The sequence below is a fragment of the Chlamydomonas reinhardtii genome, chromosome 10 (genome assembly GCF_000002595.2).
Source record: "Chlamydomonas reinhardtii strain CC-503 cw92 mt+ chromosome 10, whole genome shotgun sequence".
NCBI lineage: Eukaryota > Viridiplantae > Chlorophyta > Chlorophyceae > Chlamydomonadales > Chlamydomonadaceae > Chlamydomonas > Chlamydomonas reinhardtii.
Window position 1 is genome coordinate 1,046,199 of NC_057013.1, and position 24,606 is coordinate 1,070,804.

The following is a 24,606-nucleotide window of genomic DNA, read 5'->3' on the forward strand; positions in this document are numbered from 1 at the left end:
TGCAAACAGGTTACACACATTCGTCCTCTTGTCCTGCACAAATACTCCCCACAAATAATGAAGCAGCAGCATAATAAGTAGCAGCACCTCCTGCAAACGGAACTACCTAACGCTCAGCTCTCGGCCCGCCATTCCTATTGCGTATTAAATCTGTCCTACCAGAGTACGGTACGCAGCCTCAAGCTGCCACTTCCACCGCACATACGCACACCCCACAGGGCCATCGCTGATACCGTACCATCTGTCTTCATAGTTTGGAACTGCAAAGCTGACTGCATCGGACCGGCAAACATATAAAACCAGCCAAAAAGAATACGGTACGTAGCAACCGTGCCATGAAAATGACCTTCTGTAGGCCAAGGGCCGGGGTGCCAGCGTGTCAGAGGTGCGCGCGTTCTTTTGCATTGGCACTCGCATTAATCATCAGAACAAGCACACAAACGTCACGTAATATCAGTCCATCCAGTAAGCAAATGTCCCATAAACAGTGTTCACAATGACGGCCTTGTGGTGCATTTGCACCTGTTGGCCCTAACGAAATGAGGCACAGCCGTTGGCTACGGTACTCGCGCGCGGTCTAATTAATCGCTGGGACTACCCATCAGCCACTCACAGTGCCTGCCTGTCCCATTCTCATTTGCGGATACGCCTGTACCCCACTGTCATCCGCCCGCGTCAATGATGCGCACTATTCAGTACATTCGACGAACCAGTGTCACTTGTTGCCTGCGCCCCCGCTTCCCACTGTCCGGCGTCGTTCCCCACGAAATCTGTTCCTTTCAAGTTACCACGGTTCACTGCATCTCTCCCGACCGTAACACTTCAGCGCAGAGTTTTGTTCCATGTTGTTCTTGTCCTTCTGGGCAGGTTAGCAGTAACTTAACGCCGTACAGACGTGACTGAGGCCGCCGCGGAGGCCGCCACCGATGCCGCGACCGAGGGCGGCACGGAGCTGGCCGCTGAAGCCGCCGCCGACGGTGCGGCCGAGCCTGGCTTGGAGCCAGTCGCCTCCTTGATCTTCTGCACCGCAGCCTTGAGCCGCTTCTTCACCTTGTGCGCCGCTCGCCACCAAATGCTGCGGCGTTTGGACTTGCTGGCGGTGCTGCTGCCGCCATCGTACGTACTGGATCCAAACGCGCTCTCGCCACCAGTCATGCTGTCCGTGCCGGCTCCCACACTCTCCGCCACCACGTGGCTCACGCCAGGGCCGCCGCCCTCCAACACCACGTCCGGTGCCACCGCGACGTGCTCGTTGTCCTCGTCGTCGTCAAGCGGCGGCAGCACGTCCATGGCCTCGCGCGCCTGATGGTCTAGCCCCTCACCGTCGTCCAGACCCTCCTCCTCCTCCTCCTCCTCCTCCTCCTCCACGTCATCATCCGGCGTGTCCCCCTCAGCTCCATCCTGCTGCTGCTGCTCCTCCGCTCGCTCCTCGCGGTCCTCATCCGCCGCCTCGGACTCGGCCGCTCCGCCGGCGTCGCTTGCATCGCGACCTCGGCCATGCTCCGTGCGGCTGTCCAGGCCGCTGGCCGCCCGCTCCAGCTCCACTCCGACCCCCACCTCGGCCGCTTCCTCCTCCTCCTCCTCGGCTGCATCTGGCGTCTCTGCAAGTTCCGCCATTAGCACCTCCCCTTCCGGCGCGGCCGCCTGCTGCACAGCCGTGGCCCCCGCGGGCGCGGCCCTTGATGCGGTGGTGACCAGCATGTGCGGCGGCGCGTCGCTCTCCACATGGACTGGTGGCGGCACAGCAGGCGCGGCAAGCTGTTTCTCACCCTGCTCCTGATCCGCGCGATGGCGGGCGGCGTCGACGTCAGCACTCGTCTCCGCCTCGCCGCCGGCTGGCACAACGGGGCGCGCCTGCGCGTGAAGCTGCGGCACGGCCGCGGTGGCGGCCGCACCAGCAGCAACAGCTTCGGCGCCTGCTTTCCCTATTAGCTTCCCCTCCTGCTCCTTGGCGTCTGCCTCCACCTTGCGCGCTGCCGTGCTGGACTGCTGCTCTGGCTGTCCCGCACGCATGTCGACTCCTCGATCCGCCGTGGAGGTGACAAATGGCCGCGTGGCGCTGCGCGAGCCGCCGAACGGCGCGAAGCGCGACGACACCGAGGCGGGCCGCAGCATCGACAGCTCCCCTCGGGCCGAAGCCAGCCCGCCCTTCCCAACGGAACCCGCAGCCGCCGCCGCCGCCGAGTCGCCACGGTCTGTGGCCGCAGAGCCCTCCGACGCGCGCGTGAACATGCTGCCTGAGGTGACGGGGCTGCCGCCGGCGCTGGCCGCAGTGCTTCCAGTGCGCCGCATGGGCAGCTCGGAAGAGGTCTTCCGCGGTGTGGCCGTGAGGCTGCCGCCACCGATGGAGCTCCCGCCGGGCCGGGCTGCTGCCGGCGATCCAGCCGCTCCGGCCGCGGTGGACGCAGGCTGCTGACGCATGTGCGGCAGGACCTGCACGGTGGGCGGGGCAGAGCACAGGGCCACGGTAAGCATGAGGGAAGAGAAGCCTTTCAAGGAGAAGCGAACACACGCCCGACACGTTCCAAATGCGCGCTGCTATTCAGTAGGACGACGACTGGGCAGTGGCAATCTCACCTGGCCGCTGCAGTTGCTGGCAGGGCGCGCACCCATGCGCGGGAGCGACGGCTTGGGCGGCGACAAGAGCGAGAACGACCCGGACGCAGGCCGCGACGGCTGCTGCTCGACAGCACCGTTGCCGCCTCCGGAGCCCTGCTCCGCGCCCGCGCCCGCCTCGCCCGCTTCCTCGCCCTCCTGCCCCACCGCCATGTGGCGCTCGCTGTAGCGTGCGCCGTACAACACGTCATTGGGCGTGTCGTACACCTGCGACCAGTCCGCCGACGCCCGCAGGGACAGCGAGGCGCCGCCGGCGTGCTCGCCGCCTGGGGCTGCGCCGCCGCGGGACAGGCTGCGCGTCAGCGCCGCTAGCAGGCCGCTGCCCAGGCCCGAGCCGACGCGTGCGGCCGCTGGCGGCGGCGGCGGCGGCGGCAGCGGCAGTGGCGGGATGGCCTGCGCGGAGCCACCAGTGGTGGAGGCGGCGCGCACGCTTGACAGCCGCCGCAGGCTCGCCGAGCTGCCGGCTGCGCTTGCGCCCATGCCGGCCCCCGCCTCAGACCGGGCTGCACCGCGCTCCATCACCTCCTCCTCCTCCTCTGCCACGCAGCCTGGTAGGGAGCTGACATCCATGGCTGCTGCTGGGTCCAGGCCCGCGCAGCTGGTGGGCAGGCTGGCGGCGGCCGCGCCGCTCGCCTCCAGCCATCCGGGACTCAGCAGCAGGTTGGGCGTGCTGGTGGCGGACTGACGGCGCAGCACCTGCAGCAGGTGTGGCGGCTGCGGCAGAGGCGCCACCCGGCCGCGGGCAGAGGGGCTGCGCAGCGGCAGGAGCGCGGGCGGCGCCGCCGCAGGCGGCGCAGCTGGCACCTCCCACGCCTGTGTGGCGGAGGATGCGACGGACGAGGCGGCGCCGTCGTCGCTGCCGCCGCGGAGCACGGACCATGTACCGAAGACGGCACTGGCAGCGTCTGCGGGCGTGGCGCCGCTGAGCGGCTCTGGCACCACCCTCGCCTTTATGCTGATGGACTTGGCGAGCCGTGCGCTGCCTGTGATGCTGCCCGCGCCGGAGCGGGAGGAGCTCCGCAGGAATGACGGCTCCTCGATGGATTGCCGCGGGCTGGCAAGCCCATCGTTGGCAATGCGTGCCTGGTCCTGCGCGTTGGCGAATAGGCTGCCGCTGGGGGCGGCGGGCCCCTCCGACCTGCGCACTGGGCTGCCCGGCACAAGCGCGAGGTGGGCAAAGGCGCTGCCAGCATAGGCGCCGCCGCCGCCGCCGCCGCCAGGCGCTGCGACGGCCGATGGGCCGCTGCTGCCACTGCCGCCAGAGCCGCCAGCGGTAGCGCTGGGCTTCAGCAGCGCCAGCTGCTGCTGTTGCGGGCTCAGGGCCTCGGAGCCGAAGCGCAGCCGGCTGGGTGAGTAGGGCGAGTGCGGCATGACCAGGCCGGCCAGCCTGCCCCGGGTGGCGCCGCAGAAGCTGTTCGGGCGCCGCAGGTCCAGGGATGTGACGCCGCGGGCCGGCGGGGGCCGTGCAGCGACGCCGGAGGGCTGCAGCTGCTCCTCCCAGCCGGCCACGTCGCCCATACTGGCAGGGCTGCCGTCCCAGGTGGGGTGCACAAGGGCGCGGAAGCTGTGGCTCCTGGCCGGTTGCTGGTCGCCGCCGCCGGCGACGACGCTGTGGGCGGCGCCGGCGGGGTCGTCAGGCTCTGACAGGTCGCCTTGGCGCGCGGACGGGTGGATGCGGTTGCTGGTGAAGCTGCCGGAGCGCTGCAGGTGCAGGGACGAGTGGCCACGTGTCGGTGCCGTCGGGCTATGCACGATTGAGCCGCCAGCGCTCTGCATGCCGTCCGCTGGGTGTATGCGAGTGCGGAAGCTGTGGCTCCGCTCCTGCAGGCCTTGGAATGCGCTGCCCGCAACAGCAGATCCTTCCTGAGCCGCTGCAAACCACTCCGGCAGCTCAAGCTGGGGTTCTGAGGCAGTTGGGGTGGACGGGTGGACGCGGCTGCTGGTGAAGCTGTTGTGGCGCTGCAGGGCCAGGGAGGACCGGATGCGTGGCGATGAAACTGGACTTATCCCAGGTCCACCGCCCGTGCTCTGCATGCGGTCGGCCGGATAGACGCGGGTGCAGAAGCTTCGGCTCCGCTCCTGAAGTCCGTGCTGGCCGCTGCCACTTGCCCTGCCTGCCTTGGGCGAGTGCGGCACCGCGGCCACGTCGCCGTCCTGCTCCTGCAGCACCCAATGGTGTGCAGACGACGCATTAGCAACTCCCGGATGGATGCGGTTGCTGGTGAAGCTGCTGGGGCCCTGCAGGTCGAGTGAGGAGCAGACACGCGGCGATGCAGCAGGGCTGCAGGCGGGCCCGCCGTCCCATGTTGGCGCGCGGTCTGCCGGGTGCACGCGTGTGCGGAAGCTGTGGCTCCGCTCCTGCAGCCCTTCCTCGTGGCCTGCATCGCCGCTAACTGCGTCGGCCGCGCTCCCGTAATCGCCGCCCCAAGCACGCAGGCCGCCCTCAGGGTGCACGCGTGTGCGGAAGCTGTGGCTCCGCTCCTGCAGCCCTTCCTCGTGGCCTGCATCGCCGCTAGCTGCGTCGGCCGCGCTCCCGTAATCGCCGCCCCAAGCACGCAGGCCGCCCTCAGGGTGCACGCGTGTGCGGAAGCTGTGGCTCCGCTCCTGCAGCCCTTCCTCGTGGCCTGCATCGCCGGTAACTGCGTCGGCCGCGCTCCCGTAACCACCGCCCCAAGCACGCAGGCCGCCCTCAGGGTGCACGCGTGTGCGGAAGCTGTGGCTCCGCTCCTGCAGCCCTTGCTCGTGGCCTGCATCGCCGTTAACTGCATCGGCCGCGCTCCCGTGATCGCCGCCCCAAGCACGCAGGCCGTCCTCAGGGTGCACACGTGTGCGGAAGCTGTGGCTCCGCTCCTGCCGCCCTTGCTCGTGGCCTGCATCGCCGTTAACTGCGTCGGCCGCGCTCCCGTAACCACCGCCCCCAGCGCGCAGGGCGCCCTCAGGGTGCACGCGTGTGCGGAAGCTGTGGCTCCGCTCCTGCAGCTGCAGCTGTGCGTGGGAGATTGCAGGAGTCGGAGCACCCGCTGCACTGCCGCTGGCGCCCTGACTGGTCTCGACCAGCGATGCACTGCAGAGAGCACCCTCGCCGGCAGAGCTTGGAACCTCTGATGCCTTAGCGGGTGACATCCCAGCACGCGCGCCGTCCTCAGCCTGCACGGGGTCCCGAGCGGGCGAACGCACGGGCGGAGCTGCGGGGGCGAAAAGCGCCGAGGTGCTGATGTCGCAGGCAGGAGCGACGGCGTCCAGCTCTGTAATTTCAGCAGGCTTGGCCTCCTGGTCGCCGCTAATCGCGCTTTGGCGGCTGCGCAGGGCGTGCACTGCTGCCAGCTCCGAGGTCGCCTGCGCCGCTGCCGCGGTCATGTAAGCTGCAACCGAATGCCTGCGCGCGCGGCCTGCCGCCCCCGGAGCGGGCGGCGCTAGCCCAGAGCCCAACACGTTCAGCGTCGGCCGCTGACCCAGATCGTGGGCGCTGCTGCTACTCGCTGCACTGCCGCCGCTGCCGCGCTGCCGCCCCAGGCCCCGGAGCAGGTCATCTGAGTTCTCCTCGCTGATCCGGTGCACGTCCGTGCCGCGTTTGACGCCGCCGGTCGTGAAGCGCTGGCCGGCGCGAGGCGGCATCGCACCTTGCGGCGGCAGCTCCAGCGCCGCGGGCGCCAGCTGCGGCACCGGCAGCAGCAGGTCGCAGTCAAGGGGGTCATCACACACGGGCGGGGTGACTGAGGTACACATGGTGGAGCTGCGGCGCGGCCGGGCATCCAAGCTCTGTCGAGCAGACGAACCGGCGGATCCCGACCCGCTCCTGCTCAGCCGCCGTGCCTCGTCCAAGCTGAGCCTTCCATTCGGGGCGCTGCCGGCCGCAACCCCAGGAGATGCGGGGCTTTCCCTTGTCAGGCGCGGCACGGCGGAGCTGCTGTGCGGGCGCAGGGAGCTGACCGCGGCGGCAAGGGCACCAGTGGCGGTGCAGCTGTGGCTGCCGGTGGCGCCGGCAGGTACGTCACCGATGTGTCGCAGCGACATACGCAGGGAGTCGGTGGCGGAGACGGCGTTGCCGAGCAGCAGGGAGCCGCGGCGGCAGCGGGCGCTCACGTTGGGCGTGGACGGGTGCGGCGCAAACGCGGCGGCGTCTGTGGCCTCCGCGGCGGCTGGGGCGCCTTCGATCCGGTCCGCACTGCGTGCCAGCGAGGCAAACGCGGTGGCTGCTGCAGGCCGTGCTGGGCGGGCCGCAGGCGGCGTCACCTGACCCTGTTGAGGCGCAGCTGTGGGCTCTTGTGCCTCTGCTTCCTTCTTGGCTTGCGCTGCAGGCTTGGGGATTTCCGGCTGCTGCGTAGCACTGGACAGATAGCGCGACACCGCGCGCGATGCTAACGGCGGTGACATGGAGGCCGTGCCACGCAGGACAGAGAAGCGGGAGGAGCGCGGGCAGGAGCTTGCCGCTGGCGCTTGCGCAGCGCGCAGGCTAGACGCATGGCTGCCCAATGCTGAAGCGCCGGCCGCCGAGGTGTGTGCGCCTGGCACAGACCGGGACGGGTCTGTGCGCGAGAGCTGCGAGGAGGAGGCCTCGTCCAGGCTGGCCCCACTACGAGCCGAGACGGTGCGGGAGGACCCTGGAGCTTGCGCCGCGGCTGCGGCGGCAGCTGCTGCCTGGAAGCCGCTGCCACTCGCCAAGCCGCGGACGCTGGACTGGCTGGTGAAGGATGAGCTGCGAGAGCTGGCAGCCGACAAGCTGCCGGCCACGGGCGAGGACGGGGCCGCCCTGGCGCTTGCCCCGGCCGCTGCGGACACGTCCCGGACGCGGCTGCCGAAGGCGACGCGCGGCGCGACCAAGCCCTTGGCCAGGGAGGCATGGGCGGACAGGGCGCGGGAGTTCCCAGACCCTGTGAAATTAGCGACGAGTACAGCAGTCTTTAGAAGCCCACTGTTTGTTCCGAGCTACACGTAAACGCCGACAGTCGTAATGGCAGGCACTGGTGGTAGCAGATTGCACCCACCTGATGCCATCAGCTGTCGACTCGCAGTGGCGGCTGTGGGGCTACCAGGCGGCGACGCTGTCGCGACGCGGGTGCCTGCAGATGACTTCTGTAGCGATGCCGAAGGAAGCGTGCTAAAGCCCCAGTCACCACACTCGTGACCGACAGCAGAGGAGGAAGACAGCACACCGACATGACGAAGCCCTGAAGGAGGAAACATAAGACCTGGTTAAACGCGAATCGTCTGTGTTCATAACATGTGGTACACACTAGCAAATCAGAGGAAACGCGCTTACGTGATTGAGATAGCGCCGATAATGATGCAGTGTCCAGCTCCACTGAGGGGGGCATTGGGATCCGGCTGCGAAGGCGCGATGCGCTGAGCTCCTGGGCTGACTCCTCAATGGTCACGCCATCTTGAGCGCTAGAGGACTGCCTGGTTGGAATTAGTGACCGGAATGGCCCCTTGCTGGATAAAGGACTACAGAGAAGCAAGGGTCCACTCCCCAACTCTGCCGCACGAGCGGCCAAGCACGCAGCGGCTGCCACAACGGTGGCGGGCTCTGGCTCCGCAGCAGGCGCCGCCACACGAGCGGCTGACGACGCAGCGGCTGCCACAACGGCGGCGGGCTCTGGCGCCGCAGCAGGCGGCGCCGCACGAGCGGCCGACGACGCAGTGGCTGCCACAACGGCGGCGGGCTCTGGCTCCGCAGCAGGCGACGCCGCACGAGCGGCCAAGCACGCAGCGGCTGCCACAACGGCGGCGGGCTCTGGCTCCGCAGCAGGCGGCGCCGCACGAGCGGCCAAGCACGCAGCGGCTGCCACAACGGTGGCGGGCTCTGGCTCCGCAGCAGGCGCCGCCACACGAGCGGCTGACGACGCAGCGGCTGCCACAACGGCGGCGGGCTCTGGCGCCGCAGCAGGCGGCGCCGCACGAGCGGCCGACGACGCAGTGGCTGCCACAACGGCGGCGGGCTCTGGCTCCGCAGCAGGCGACGCCGCACGAGCGGCCGACGAGGCAGCGGCTGCCACAACGGCGGCGGGCTCTGGCTCCGCAGCAGGCGGCGCCGCACGAGCGGCCGACGACGCAGCGGCTACCACAACGGCGGCGGGCTCTGGCGCCGCAGCAGGCGGCGCCGCACGAGCGGCCGACGACGCAGTGGCTGCCACAACGGCGGCGGGCTCTGGCTCCGCAGCAGGCGGCGCCGCATCAGCGGCCGGCGACGCAGTGGCTGCCACAATGGCGGCGGGCTCTGGCTCCGCAGCAGGCGGCGCCGCACCAGCGGCCGACGACGCAGCGGCTGCCACAACGGCGGCGGGCTCTGGCTCCACAGCAGGCGGCGCCGCACGAGCGGCCGACGACCCAGCGGCTGCCACAACGGCGGCGGGCTCTGGCTCCGCAGCAGGCGACGCCGCACGAGCGGCCGACGACGCAGTGGCTGCCACAACGGCGGCGGGCTCTGGCTCCGCAGCAGGCGACGCCGCACGAGCGGCCGACGACGCAGCGGCTGCCACAACGGCGGCGGGCTTTGGCTCCGCAGCAGGCGGCGCTGCACGAGCGGCCGACGCCGCAGCGGCTGCCACAACGGCGGCGGGCTCTGGCTCCGCAGCAGGCGACGCCGCACGAGCAGCCGACGACGCAGCGGCTGCCACAACGGCGGCGGGCTCTGGCTCCGCAGCAGGCGACGCTGCACGAGCGGCCAACACCGCAGCGGCTGCCACAACGGCGGCGGGCTCTGGCTCCGCAGCAGGCGACGCCGCAGAAGCGGCCGACGACGCAGCGGCTGCCACAACGGTGGCGGGCTCTGGCTCCGCAGCAGGCGACGCCGCACGAGCAGCCGACGACGCAGCGGCTGCCACAACGGCGGCAGGCTCTGGCTCCGCAGCAGGCGACGCCGCACGAGCGGCCAACACCGCAGCGGCTGCCACAACGGCGGCGGGCTCTGGCTCCGCAGCAGGCGACGCCGCAGAAGCGGCCGACGACGCAGCGGCTGCCACAACGGCGGCGGGCTCTGGCTCCGCAGCAGGCGACGCCGCACGAGCGGCCGACGACGCAGCGGCTGCCACAACGGCGGCGGGCTCTGGCTCTGCAGCAGGCGGCGCCGCACGAGCGGCCGACGACGCAGCGGCTGCCACAACGGCGGCGGGCTCTGGCTCCGCAGCAGGCGACGCCGCACGAGCGGCCGACGACGCAGCGGCTGCCACAACGGCGGCGGGCTCTGGCGCCGCAGCAGGCGGCGCCGCACGAGCGGCCGACACCGCAGCGGCTGCCACAACGGCGGCGGGCTCTGGCTCCGCAGCAGGCGACGCCGCACGAGCGGCCGACGCCGCAGCGGCTGCCACAACGGCGGCGGGCTTTGGCTCCGCAGCAGGCGGCGCTGCACGAGCGGCCGACGCCGCAGCGGCTGCCACAACGGCGGCGGGCTCTGGCTCCGCAGCAGGCGACGCCGCACGAGCAGCCGACGACGCAGCGGCTGCCACAACGGCGGCGGGCTCTGGCTCCGCAGCAGGCGACGCTGCACGAGCGGCCAACACCGCAGCGGCTGCCACAACGGCGGCGGGCTCTGGCTCCGCAGCAGGCGACGCCGCAGAAGCGGCCGACGACGCAGCGGCTGCCACAACGGTGGCGGGCTCTGGCTCCACAGCAGGCGACGCCGCACAAGCAGCCGACGACGCAGCGGCTGCCACAACGGCGGCAGGCTCTGGCTCCGCAGCAGGCGACGCCGCACGAGCGGCCAACACCGCAGCGGCTGCCACAACGGCGGCGGGCTCTGGCTCCGCAGCAGGCGGCGCCGCACCAGCGGCCGGCGACGCAGTGGCGGCCTCAACGGCGGCGGGCTCTGGCGCCGCAGCAGGCGGCGCCGCACCAGCGGCCAACGAGGCAGCGGCTGCCACAACGACGGCGGGCTCTGGCTCCGCAGCAGGCGGCGCCGCACGAGCGGCTGACGACGCAGCGGCTGCCACAACGGCGGCGGGCTCTGGCTCCGCAGCAGGCGACGCCGCACGAGCGGCCGACGACGCAGCGGCTGCCACAACGGCGGCGGGCTCTGGCTCTGCAGCAGGCGGCGCCGCACGAGCGGCCGACGACGCAGCGGCTGCCACAACGGCGGCGGGCTCTGGCTCCGCAGCAGGCGACGCCGCACGAGCGGCCGACGACGCAGCGGCTGCCACAACGGCGGCGGGCTCTGGCGCCGCAGCAGGCGGCGCCGCACGAGCGGCCGACACCGCAGCGGCTGCCACAACGGCGGCGGGCTCTGGCTCCGCAGCAGGCGACGCCGCACGAGCGGCCGACGACGCAGTGGCTGCCACAACGGCGGCGGGCTCTGGCTCCGCAGCAGGCGACGCCGCACGAGCGGCCGACGACGCAGCGGCTGCCACAACGGCGGCGGGCTCTGGCTCCACAGCAGGCGGCGCCGCACGAGCGGCCGACGACGCAGCGGCTGCCACAACGGCGGCGGGCTCTGGCGCCGCAGCAGGCGCCGCCGCACGAGCGGCCGACGACGCAGCGGCTGCCACAACGGCGGCGGGCTCTGGCTCCGCAGCAGGCGACGCCGCACGAGCGGCCGACGACGCAGCGGCTGCCACAACGGCGGCGGGCTCTGGCTCCGCAGCAGGCGACGCCGCACGAGCGGCCGACGACGCAGTGGCGGCCACAACAGCGGCGGGCTCTGGCTCCGCAGCAGGCGACGCCGCACAAGCGGCCGACGACGCAGTGGCTGCCACAACGGCGGCGGGCTCTGGCGCCGCAGCAGGCGACGCCGCACGAGCGGCCAACGACGCAGCGGCTGCCACAACGGCGGCGGGCTCTGGCTCCGCAGCAGGCGGCGCCGCACGAGCGGCCGACGACGCAGTGGCTGCCACAACGGCGGCGGGCTCTGGCTCCGCAGCAGGCGGCGCCGCATCAGCGGCCGGCGACGCAGTGGCTGCCACAACGGCGGCGGGCTCTGGCTCCGCAGCAGGCGGCGCCGCACGAGCGGCCGACGACGCAGTGGCTGCCACAACGGCGGCGGGCTCTGGCTCCACAGCAGGCGGCGCCGCACGAGCGGCCGACGACGCAGCGGCTGCCACAACGGCGGCGGGCTCTGGCTCCGCAGCAGGCGACGCCGCACGAGCGGCCGACGACGCAGTGGCGGCCTCAACGGCGGCGGGCTCTGGCTCCGCAGCAGGCGACGCCGCACCAGCGGCCGACGACGCAGCGGCTGCCACAACGGCTGCGGGCTCTGGCGCCGCAGCAGGCGGCGCCGCACGAGCGGCCGACGACGCAGCGGCTGCCACAACGGCTGCGGGCTCTGGCTCCGCAGCAGGCGGCGCCGCACGAGCGGCCGACGACGCAGCGGCTGCCACAACGGCGGCGGGCTCTGGCTCCGCAGCAGGCGACGCCGCACGAGCGGCCGACGACGCAGTGGCTGCCACAACGGCGGCGGGCTCTGGCTCCACAGCAGGCGGCGCCGCACGAGCGGCCGACGACGCAGCGGCTGCCACAACGGCGGCGGGCTCTGGCTCCGCAGCAGGCGACGCCGCACGAGCGGCCGACACCGCAGCGGCTGCCACAACGGCGGCGGGCTCTGGCGCCGCAGCAGGCGACGCCGCACGAGCGGCCGACGACGCAGCGGCTGCCACAACGGCGGCGGGCTCTGGCTCCGCAGCAGGCGACGCCGCACGAGCGGCCGACGACGCAGCGGCTGCCACAACGGCGGCGGGCTCTGGCTCCGCAGCAGGCGGCGCCGCACCAGCGGCCGACGACGCAGTGGCTGCCACAACGGCGGCGGGCTCTGGCGCCGCAGCAGGCGACGCCGCACCAGCGGCCAATGATGCAGTGGCTGCCACAACGGCGGCGGGCTCTGGCGCCGCAGCAGGCGGCGCTGCACGAGCGGCCGACGACGCAGCGGCTGCCACAACGGCGGCGGACTCTGGCTCCGCAGCAGGCGGCGCCGCACGAGCGGCTGACGACGCAGCGGCTGCCACAACGGTGGCGGGCTCTGGCTCCGCAGCAGGCGGCGCCGCACCAGCGGCCGGCGACGCAGTGGCGGCCTCAACGGCGGCGGGCTCTGGCGCCGCAGCAGGCGACGCCGCACGAGCGGCCGACGACGCAGCGGCTGCCACAACGGCGGCGGGCTCTGGCGCCGCAGCAGGCGGCGCCGCACCAGCGGCCGACGACGCAGTGGCTGCCACAACGGCGGCGGGCTCTGGCTCCGCAGCAGGCGACGCCGCACGAGCGGCCGACGACGCAGCGGCTGCCACAACGGCGGCGGGCTCTGGCGCCGCAGCAGGCGGCGCCGCACGAGCGGCCGACGACGCAGTGGCTGCCACAACGGCGGCGGGCTCTGGCTCCGCAGCAGGCGACGCCGCACCAGCGGCCGGCGACGCAGTGGCGGCCTCAACGGCGGCGGGCTCTGGCGCCGCAGCAGGCGGCGCTGCACGAGCGGCCGACGACGCAGCGGCTGCCACAACGGCGGCGGACTCTGGCTCCGCAGCAGGCGGCGCCGCACGAGCGGCTGACGACGCAGCGGCTGCCACAACGGTGGCGGGCTCTGGCTCCGCAGCAGGCGGCGCCGCACCAGCGGCCGGCGACGCAGCGGCTACCACAACGGCGGCGGGCTTTGGCTCCGCAGCAGGCGACGCCGCACGAGCGGCCGACGACGCAGCGGCTGCCACAACGGCGGCGGGCTCTGGCGCCGCAGCAGGCGACGCCGCACGAGCGGCCGACGACGCAGTGGCTGCCACAACGGCGGCGGGCTCTGGCTCCGCAGCAGGCGGCGCCGCACGAGTGGCCGACGACGCAGCGGCTGCCACAACGGCGGCGGGCTCTGGCTCCGCAGCAGGCGACGCCGCACAAGCGGCCGACGACGCAGTGGCTGCCACAACGGCGGCGGGCTCTGGCTCCGCAGCAGGCGGCGCCGCACAAGCGGCCGACACCGCAGCGGCTGCCACAACGGCGGCGGGCTCTGGCGCCGCAGCAGGCGACGCCGCACGAGCGGCTGACGACGCAGCGGCTGCCACAACGGTGGCGGGCTCTGGCTCCGCAGCAGGCGGCGCCGCACCAGCGGCCGGCGACGCAGTGGCGGCCTCAACGGCGGCGGGCTCTGGCGCCGCAGCAGGCGACGCCGCACGAGCGGCCGACGACGCAGCGGCTGCCACAACGGCGGCGGGCTCTGGCGCCGCAGCAGGCGGCGCCGCACGAGCGGCTGACGACGCAGCGGCTGCCACAACGGCGGCGGGCTCTGGCTCCGCAGCAGGCGACGCCGCACGAGCGGCCGACGACGCAGCGGCTGCCACAACGGCGGCGGGCTCTGGCTCCGCAGCAGGCGGCGCCGCACGAGCGGCCGACGACGCAGCGGCTGCCACAACGGCGGCGGGCTTTGGCTCCGCAGCAGGCGGCGCCGCACGAGCGGCCGACGACGCAGCGGCTGCCACAACGGCGGCGGGCTCTGGCTCCGCAGCAGGCGGCGCTGCACAAGCGGCCGACGACGCAGCGGCTGCCACAACGGCGGCGGGCTCTGGCGCCCGCAGCAGGCGGCGCCGCACGAGCGGCCGACACCGCAGCGGCTGCCACAACGGCGGCGGGCTCTGGCTCCGCAGCAGGCGACGCCGCACGAGCGGCCGACGACGCAGTGGCTGCCACAACGGCGGCGGGCTCTGGCTCCGCAGCAGGCGACGCCGCACGAGCGGCCGGTGACGCAGTGGCGGCCACAACGGCGGCGGGCTCTGGCGCCGCAGCAGGCGGCGCCGCACAAGCGGCCGGTGACGCAGCGGCTGCCACAACGGCGGCGGGCTCTGGCTCCGCAGCAGGCGGCGCCGCACCAGCGGCCGACACCGCAGCGGCTGCCACAACGGCGGCGGGCTCTGGCTCCGCAGCAGGCGACGCCGCACGAGCGGCCGACGACGCAGCGGCTGCCACAACGGCGGCGGGCTCTGGCTCCGCAGCAGGCGGCGCCGCACGAGCGGCCGACGACGCAGCGGCTGCCACAACGGCGGCGGGCTCTGGCTCCGCAGCAGGCGACGCCGCACCAGCGGCCGGCGACGCAGTGGCGGCCTCAACGGCGGCGGGCTCTGGCGCCGCAGCAGGCGGCGCTGCACGAGCGGCCGACGACGCAGCGGCTGCCACAACGGCGGCGGACTCTGGCTCCGCAGCAGGCGGCGCCGCACGAGCGGCCAATGATGCAGTGGCTGCCACAACGGCGGCGGGCTTTGGCTCCGCAGCAGGCGACGCCGCACGAGCGGCCGACGACGCAGCGGCTGCCACAACGGCGGCGGGCTCTGGCGCCGCAGCAGGCGACGCCGCACGAGCGGCCGACGACGCAGCAGCTGCCACAACGGCGGCGGGCTCTGGCGCCGCAGCAGGCGGCGCCGCACGAGCAGCCGACGACGCAGCGGCTACCACAACGGCGGCGGGCTCTGGCTCCGCAGCAGGCGGCGCCGCACGAGCGGCCGACGACGCAGCGGCTGCCACAACGGCGGCGGGCTCTGGCGCCGCAGCAGGCGACGCCGCACGAGCGGCCGACACCGCAGCGGCTGCCACAACGGCGGCGGGCTCTGGCTCCGCAGCAGGCGACGCCTCACGAGCGGCCGACGACGCAGCGGCTACCACAACGGCGGCGGGCTCTGGCTCCGCAGCAGGCGGCGCTGCACGAGCGGCCGACGACGCAGCGGCTGCCACAACGGCGGCGGGCTCTGGCTCCGCAGCAGGCGGCGCCGCACGAGTGGCCGACGACGCAGCGGCTGCCACAACGGCGGCGGGCTTTGGCTCCGCAGCAGGCGACGCCGCACAAGCGGCCGACGACGCAGTGGCTGCCACAACGGCGGCGGGCTCTGGCTCCGCAGCAGGCGGCGCCGCACGAGCGGCCGACACCGCAGCGGCTGCCACAACGGCGGCGGGCTCTGGCGCCGCAGCAGGCGGCGCCGCACGAGCGGCCGACGACGCAGCGGCTACCACAACGGCGGCGGGCTCTGGCTCCGCAGCAGGCGGCGCCGCACGAGCGGCCGACGACGCAGCGGCTGCCACAACGGCGGCGGGCTCTGGCGCCGCAGCAGGCGACGCCGCACGAGCGGCCGACGACGCAGTGGCTGCCACAACGGCGGCGGGCTCTGGCTCCGCAGCAGGCGACGCCTCACGAGCGGCCGACGACGCAGCGGCTACCACAACGGCGGCGGGCTCTGGCTCCGCAGCAGGCGGCGCCGCACAAGCGGCCGACACCGCAGCGGCTGCCACAACGGCGGCGGGCTCTGGCGCCGCAGCAGGCGACGCCGCACGAGCGGCTGACGACGCAGCGGCTGCCACAACGGCGGCGGGCTCTGGCTCCGCAGCAGGCGGCGCCGCACGAGCGGCCGACGACGCAGCGGCTGCCACAACGGCGGCGGGCTTTGGCGCCGCAGCAGGCGGCGCCGCACGAGCGGCCGACGACGCAGTGGCTGCCACAACGGCGGCGGGCTCTGGCGCCGCAGCAGGCGACGCCGCACGAGCGGCCGACGACGCAGTGGCTGCCACAACGGCGGCGGGCTCTGGCTCCACAGCAGGCGGCGCCGCACGAGCGGCCGACGACGCAGCGGCTGCCACAACGGCGGCGGGCTCTGGCTCCGCAGCAGGCGACGCCGCACGAGCGGCCGACACCGCAGCGGCTGCCACAACGGCGGCGGGCTCTGGCGCCGCAGCAGGCGACGCCGCACGAGCGGCCGACGACGCAGCGGCTGCCACAACGGCGGCGGGCTCTGGCTCCGCAGCAGGCGACGCCGCACGAGCGGCCGACGACGCAGCGGCTGCCACAACGGCGGCGGGCTCTGGCGCCGCAGCAGGCGGCGCTGCACGAGCGGCCGACGACGCAGCGGCGGCCACAACGGCGGCGGGCTCTGGCGCCGCAGCAGGCGACGCCGCACGAGCGGCCGACGACGCAGTGGCTGCCACAACGGCGGCGGGCTCTGGCTCCGCAGCAGGCGGCGCCGCACGAGCGGCCGACGACGCAGCGGCTGCCACAACGGCGGCGGGCTCTGGCTCCGCAGCAGGCGGCGCCGCACAAGCGGCCGGTGACGCAGTGGCGGCCACAACGGCGGCGGGCTCTGGCGCCGCAGCAGGCGACGCCGCACCAGCGGCCGACGACGCAGCGGCTGCCACAACGGCGGCGGGCTCTGGCTCCGCAGCAGGCGGCGCCGCACGAGCGGCTGACGACGCAGCGGCTGCCACAACGGTGGCGGGCTCTGGCTCCGCAGCAGGCGACGCCGCACAAGCGGCCGACGACGCAGCGGCTGCCACAACGGCGGCGGGCTCTGGCTCCGCAGCAGGCGACGCTGCACGAGCGGCCGACACCGCAGCGGCTGCCACAACGGCGGCGGGCTCTGGCTCGGCAGCAGGCGACGCCGCACCAGCGGCCGACGACGCAGTGGCTGCCACAACGGCGGCGGGCTCTGGCTCCGCAGCAGGCGGCGCCGCACGAGCGGCCGACGACGCAGCGGCTGCCACAACGGCGGCGGGCTCTGGCGCCGCAGCAGGCGACGCCGCACGAGCGGCCGACGACGCAGTGGCTGCCACAACGGCGGCGGGCTCTGGCTCCGCAGCAGGCGGCGCCGCACGAGCGGCCGACGACGCAGCGGCTGCCACAACGGCGGCGGGCTCTGGCGCCGCAGCAGGCGACGCCGCACGAGCGGCCGACGACGCAGCGGCTGCCACAACGGCGGCGGGCTCTGGCTCCGCAGCAGGCGGCGCCGCACAAGCGGCCGGTGACGCAGTGGCGGCCACAACGGCGGCGGGCTCTGGCGCCGCAGCAGGCGACGCCGCACCAGCGGCCGACGACGCAGCGGCTGCCACAACGGCGGCGGGCTCTGGCTCCGCAGCAGGCGGCGCCGCACGAGCGGCTGACGACGCAGCGGCGGCCACAACAGCGGCGGGCTCTGGCTCCGCAGCAGGCGACGCCGCACCAGCGGCCGGCGACGCAGTGGCGGCCTCAACGGCGGCGGGCTCTGGCTCCGCAGCAGGCGGCGCTGCACGAGCGGCCGACGACGCAGCGGCTGCCACAACGGCGGCGGGCTCTGGCTCCGCAGCAGGCGGCGCCGCACGAGCGGCTGACGACGCAGTGGCTGCCACAACGGCGGCGGGCTCTGGCTCCGCAGCAGGCGGCGCCGCACCAGCGGCCGGCGACGCAGTGGCGGCCTCAACGGCGGCGGGCTCTGGCTCCGCAGCAGGCGGCGCCGCACGAGCGGCCGACACCGCAGCGGCTGCCACAACGGCGGCGGGCTCTGGCGCCGCAGCAGGCGGCGCCGCACGAGCGGCCGACGACGCAGTGGCTGCCACAACGGCGGCGGGCTCTGGCTCCGCAGCAGGCGGCGCCGCACGAGCGGCCGACGAGGCAGCGGCTGCCACAACGACGGCGGGCTCTGGCTCGGCAGCAGGCGACGCCGCACGAGCGGCCGACACCGCAGCGGCTGCCACAACGGCGGCGGGCTCTGGCGCCGCAGCAGGCGGCGCCGCACGAGCGGCCGACGACGCAGCGGCTGCCACAACGGCGGCGGGCTCTGGCTCCGCAGCAGGCGGCGCCGCACCAGCGGCCGACACCGCAGCGGCTGCCACAACGGCGGCGGGCTCTGGCTCCGCAGCAGGCGGCGCCGCACGAGCGGCCGACGACGCAGCGGCTGCCACAACGGCGGCGGGCTCTGGCTCCGCAGCAGGCGGCGCCGCACGAGCGGCCGACGACGCAGCGGCTGCCACAACGGCGGCGGGCTCTGGCTCCGCAGCAGGCGGCGCCGCACGAGCGGCCAATGACGCAGTGGCGGCCACAACGGCGGCGGGCTCTGGCGCCGCAGCAGGCGACGCCGCACGAGCGGCCAACACCGCAGCGGCTGCCACAACGGCGGCGGGCTCTGGCTCCGCAGCAGGCGGCGCCGCACGAGCGGCTGACGACGCAGCGGCGGCCACAACGGCGGCGGGCTCTGGCGCCGCAGCAGGCGACGCCGCACGAGCGGCCAACACCGCAGCGGCTGCCACAACGGCGGGCTCTGGCTCCGCAGCAGGCGGCGCCGCACGAGCAGCCGACGACGCAGTGGCTGCCACAACGGCGGCGGGCTTTGGCTCCGCAGCAGGCGGCGCCGCACGAGCGGCCAACACCGCAGCAGCTGCCACAACGGCGGCGGGCTCTGGCTCCGCAGCAGGCGGCGCCGCACGAGCGGCCAATGACGCAGTGGCGGCCACAACGGCGGCGGGCTCTGGCGCCGCAGCAGGCGACGCCGCACGAGCGGCCAACACCGCAGCGGCTGCCACAACGGCGGGCTCTGGCTCCGCAGCAGGCGGCGCCGCACGAGCAGCCGACGACGCAGTGGCTGCCACAACGGCGGCGGGCTTTGGCTCCGCAGCAGGCGGCGCCGCACGAGCGGCCAACACCGCAGCAGCTGCCACAACGGCGGCGGGCTCTGGCTCCGCAGCAGGCGGCGCTGCACGAGCGGCCGACGACGCAGCGGCTGCCACAACGGCGGCGGGCTCTGGCGCCGCAGCAGGCGGCGCCGCACGAGCGGCCGACGACGCAGCGGCTGCCACAACGGCGGCGGGCTCTGGCTCCGCAGCAGGCGGCGCTGCACGAGCGGCCGACGACGCAGCGGCTGCCACAACGACGGCGGGCTCTGGCTCGGCAGCAGGCGACGCCGCACCAGCGGCCAATGATGCAGTGGCTGCCACAACGGCGGCGGGCTTTGGCTCCGCAGCAGGCGACGCCGCACGAGCGGCCGACGACGCAGCGGCTGCCACAACGGCGGCGGGCTCTGGCTCCGCAGCAGGCGGCGCTGCACGAGCGGCCGACGACGCAGTGGCTGCCACAACGGCGGCGGGCTCTGGCTCCGCAGCAGGCGACGCCGCACGAGCGGCCGACGACGCAGCGGCTGCCACAACGGCGGCGGGCTCTGGCGCCGCAGCAGGCGGCGCTGCACGAGCGGCCGACGACGCAGCGGCTGCCACAACGACGGCGGGCTCTGGCTCGGCAGCAGGCGACGCCGCACCAGCGGCCAATGATGCAGTGGCTGCCACAACGGCGGCGGGCTTTGGCTCCGCAGCAGGCGGCGCCGCACGAGCGGCTGACGACGCAGCGGCTGCCACAACGGCGGCGGGCTCTGGCTCCGCAGCAGGCGACGCCGCACGAGCGGCCGACGACGCAGTGGCGGCCACAACAGCGGCGGGCTCTGGCTCCGCAGCAGGCGGCGCCGCACGAGCGGCCGACGACGCAGTGGCTGCCACAACGGCGGCGGGCTCTGGCTCCGCAGCAGGCGACGCTGCACGAGCGGCCGACGACGCAGTGGCTGCCACAACGGCGGCGGGCTCTGGCTCCGCAGCAGGCGACGCCGCACGAGCGGCCGACGACGCAGCGGCTGCCACAACGGCGGCGGGCTCTGGCTCCGCAGCAGGCGACGCCGCACGAGCGGCCAACACCGCAGCGGCTGCCACAACGGCGGCGGGCTCTGGCTCCGCAGCAGGCGGCGCCGCACGAGCGGCCGACGACGCAGCGGCTGCCACAACGGCGGCGGGCTCTGGCTCCGCAGCAGGCGGCGCCGCACGAGCGGCCGGCGACGCAGCGGCTGCCACAACGGCGGCAGGCTCTGGCGCCGCAGCAGGCGGCGCCGCACGAGCGGCCAATGACGCAGTGGCTGCCACAACGGCGGCGGGCTCTGGCGCCGCAGCAGGCGACGCCGCACGAGCGGCCGACGACGCAGCGGCTGCCACAACGGCGGCGGGCTCTGGCTCCGCAGCAGGCGACGCCGCACGAGCGGCCGACGACGCAGCGGCTGCCACAACGGCGGCGGGCTCTGGCTCCGCAGCAGGCGACGCCGCACGAGCGGCCGACGACGCAGCGGCTGCCACAACGGCGGCAGGCTTTGGCTCCGCAGCAGGCGGCGCCGCACGAGCGGCCGACGACGCAGCGGCTGCCACAACGGCGGCGGGCTCTGGCTCCGCAGCAGGCGACGCCGCACGAGCGGCCGACGACGCAGCGGCTGCCACAACGGTGGCGGGCTCTGGCTCCGCAGCAGGCGACGCCGCACGACCAGCCGACGACGCAGCGGCTGCCACAGCGGCGGCGGGCTCTGGCTCCGCAGCAGGCGGCGCCGCACGAGCGGCCGACGACGCAGCGGCTGCCACAACGGCGGCGGGCTCTGGCTCCGCAGCAGGCCGCGCCGCACGAGCGGCCGATGACGCAGCGGCTGCCACAACGGCGGCAGGCTCTGGCGCCGCAGCAGGCGGCGCCGCACGAGCGGCCAATGACGCAGTGGCTGCCACAACGGCGGCGGGCTCTGGCTCCGCAGCAGGCGACGCCGCACGAGCGGCCGACGACGCAGCGGCTGCCACAACGGCGGCGGGCTCTGGCTCCGCAGCAGGCGACGCCGCACGAGCGGCCGACGACGCAGCGGCTGCCACAACGGCGGCGGGCTCTGGCGCCGCAGCAGGCGGCGCCGCACGAGCGGCCGACGACGCAGCATGACTGAACGAATTGCGCAGGCCTTGCATCCCGTGACATACGTCAGGCAAAACACGGAGGTTGGACGTTTCTGCCAGGTGCGGCGGTTGCATGCCGGTGGGTTTGGCATTGCTGATATGTGCTGGCGTCGTGGATGTGGTTGGTCCCGATAGTGCAACGGATCTGTAGCCCTGCCAGATGCTCTGGTCCTCCATCGAGGCGGAAACAGACGCGCTCGCACCCTGGCGGGAAATGGATGATGCGGATGGGGCGTCACTGCGGTTAAGCAGTTCCTGGAGGTCTGTGCCTAGTGCTGCTGTCGCCGGCAGCTGCCGCGTTGCGGACTGCAGCTGAGGTGCACCGAAGCGTTCGGTTTGCGTTCCCAGGTCACTGGGTCGCTGTGGGCGAGCTGTTGATGCAACTGTCTGGTTGAACCGCACATCACAGCCGCTGCTGGTACGCTCTGCACGGCCGCCGGCACAGAGGCCGCTGCTGCTGGACGCATCGTCGGCAGGCCGGCGGCCGACCGCGGTAGTGGCGCCGGCACTATTACTGCGCAGGCTGGCGGCAGAGGCGGCTGCGACGACTGGTGCTAACAGGTGCGCGGTCGTGTCGGCTGCCAAGGAGCCCAGTAGGTGCTTCGAGGCGTGGTCCAGCCCCGGCCTGCTCGCAGCAGCGGCCTGAGCGGTGGCGCCTTTGAAGCAGGTCGGCACTTGGACTCCTGCTGCTGCGCCGTCTACCTCAGCCGCATGTTGATTCGCACATGCTGTCGGCTCGTGGCGCGCCGCGGGTGAAGTTGCGTACTGCGTGTGGTTCTGCGACTCCTGCGGGTGCGCCCAGGCTTCTGAGCCAGGCGAAAAGCTGCCGCTGCCGGCAGCGCGGCCATCTGCACTCGCCGCTGCTGAAGTCGGGCCGTGCACTGAAGCCGCACTGTGCGCAGCCTGGCTGCCCGGCAGCGCGCAGTTGGCTGATAGCTCTGGTTTGTCGGCGACATCGTAAGACACCGGCGCTGCGGCTTGCAGGCCACTTGAGCTGCGCGCCGCATGCTGCTCGATGGTCGACGGCTGCGGAAGCGCTGGACTCCGGGGCACGATGTTGCATAGCAAGGTTGCGGCGGGCAAGTGTTGGGGCGCGGCGAACTGCCCTGCAGACGCTGTCTCATCTCGTGTTAGTGCCATGAGCCCAGCCGCCATGCCGACATCGTGAACTGCGGCATGCGCTGCTGCCGGAGCGCCTCGCAGGTGCGAAACCTGCGCCGAACTGCTAAACGCAGCGGTCGGCTCATGAGCACCTTCAGCGCTGGCTGCGTACAGCTCCCCACGGCTCAGCGTCGCGCCCTGAGATGCACTGGCCCGTGGCGCGCCGGCATGCACACGGGGTATCGTACTGTGCCGGCCTGACGCCTCCACCGCTGCTGCCGCCGCCGCCGCCGCCGTGGGGCTGTAAACCGCCTGGGCCGCCGGCTTGCCCGGCTGCGCATGGTGCTGCCGCCCGACATCAGCACGAGTGCCCGGACAATTGACCACCCCACCTGCTGCACACCTGCTAGCCCAGCGGCTAGCGCTGCCGACAGCCTCGGGATCCACCTGGATCAGCGGCTCCGGTGCCGCCGCCGGGTACACAGATCCCTCCACAAGGAGGTGGGCACCACGCGCGACGAAGCTGTCATCAGCGTCCGCAGCATACGAGCCGCCACCGTACGAGTCAGCGGCGAAATGCACATCGGCGATGGTTGAGGCACTGCTGCAGGGCTCCGTCGTGGCAAGCAGATCCACTGACACGCCGTAGAAGGAGGCCTCGGGGGAGCCTGACAGGGCGTCCGGTGCTGGCGTGAGGCGCGCGGCGCTGCTACCGGCGCTCATACGGCCCCTGGCAGCAGCAGTGCCGCTAGTGAAGGCTGCTTGCTGCACCACGTGCTCGCTGTTTGCCACAGAAGCCGCGCCCTGCCGAGCCGCGTGGCCGCTGTCGCCTGCGTGCGCGCCCGGCCCAGATGCTCTCTCCGGCGCCAGCAGCGGCTCAGGCGCCTGTGCAGACGTGACCATTGACGCCGTCCGGCTGCCTGTTCCAGCGGCACTGAGCCCCGTCAGCCCTACAGCAGTGCTGAGCCCCCCCGCCGTAGCCAACACCGCATCAGCTGCCAAGCCTCCGGCAGCGAATGTAGTCGCGCCTGACGCAGATGGCAGCCGGTGCAACCCAGATGGGTGCGGGCCCAGGGTCGACCCAGATGGCCACGAACGCGTCCAAGCTGTCATTGACCCTGAGGTCAGGTGCCAGAGCCGACGCCAGCGGCTCGTACAGTATGTCACTGCTGGAGGGCCGGACAGGCGTGGGCGGCTGTTGCGGCTGCGCCAGTTGCTCGTCCGCTCGCCCCGGCCGTAGGAGTCTAGGGGGTCGCAGCAGCGATGCGGGGCGGCGCCGGCGTCCTCCAGGCGCTGCCGTTTTGGTTTCTGCTGCGTGTGGTGCTACCGAGCCTGCTAGCGTGAGGGCGCTGGCAAGAGCGAAGCCTAGCAGCTGGTCGGGCGAGGGCATGCCTGTCGGTTGAGGAAGGGTGCGTAGTTGGGTTAGGGACGTGTCAGTTGGGCGCAGCAGCAACACAATCAAAAGTGCAAGCCGAGCGGTGCTTCTGGTGGATAAACTACTATCACTGCTCAGGCAGCTGCCTGCCAGACGTATACCAGGTAAACTGAACACAGTGGAGTCCAGGATGGCAAACGTACCATTCGGCCCGAAGGGAAACATGCCGTCGCCTCCGCCACCGCCACCGCCACCCCCACCGCCACCGCTACCTCTTCCACCACTGCGTCCATCGCCGCCCTGCCCGTCACGAGGGATGTCGGAGCCGAGGAGATGTGCATACGCGCTCAGGTAGTCGTTGGGCACTGGCGCCTGCGTCGATGGGATGCGTGAAGCCGCAACATGTCGGAGGCGAGCGGGCGCTAGCGTTCACACCCAATGAAGTGCATATCGTACTTGAAAACTAGCCTACGCACATCTCAGGCATTTTGACTATGCGGGCAACGCGACAGTCGGATATCGTTGATGGCAGAGTGGTTGCTGGAGGGACATGCATGAGGGACAAGGTTACCTGGGCAGCGTCTTGCATGTGCAGAATCTGGCCAAGTCCCAGGACCGCCATCAGTAATGGAGGCGGGCCTTTGCTACTGGGCGCCAACGAGGACCCGGCAAGCAAGACGCCCAGCGGCGAGGGTTCCGGGGAAGCTGGAGCTTGCGGCTGCGCGGGCTCCTCCGCAGCCTGCAAGTATGGGGTAGTTGCAAGTATCACCGATCTATCATGCAGTAGTTCCGGAGGCCCGCCTTTCCGGCAGAGCCCTTTCGGTTTGGCGAGCCATTTCGGCGTTTCTAAACGCACCGTCGCGCGGGCCGGCAGGCAGCGTAGACGAGGTCGCTTGAGTTGTACAACCGTTGCGGGCACACGCGGTTGCGCGAACCCGCTCAGGGGTGCGCGCGGCAGAGGTGATTTCGACTTCATCGCACGGTTTCCGACAAGCGCCCGCCGTTAGCCCTGCGCCTCTAGGACTTTCCAGCGCATAGTATGAGTTGAGCAATCATCGCGGTGCTGGACACTTAACGGTGCCCCCGACCTGCAA

At 73.1% G+C, this 24,606-nt stretch overlaps 1 protein-coding gene across 1 annotated transcript; it reads right to left on the reverse strand.

The window, feature by feature from the left end:
* Positions 1-24,597, reverse strand: CHLRE_10g425251v5 (uncharacterized protein). Its single transcript, XM_043066539.1, has 10 exons — positions 24,369-24,597; positions 24,084-24,251; positions 23,716-23,884; positions 23,166-23,529; positions 21,240-23,071; positions 14,106-21,041; positions 7,877-14,029; positions 7,602-7,784; positions 2,578-7,487; positions 1-2,433 (listed from the first exon to the last, which is right to left on the reverse strand). The coding sequence occupies exons 2-10, from the start codon at positions 24,132-24,134 to the stop codon at positions 880-882; spliced, it is 22,152 nt and encodes a 7,383-aa protein (XP_042919936.1). The 5' UTR covers positions 24,135-24,251; positions 24,369-24,597; the 3' UTR covers positions 1-879.
* Between the last annotated feature and the right edge of the window lie 9 nt (positions 24,598-24,606).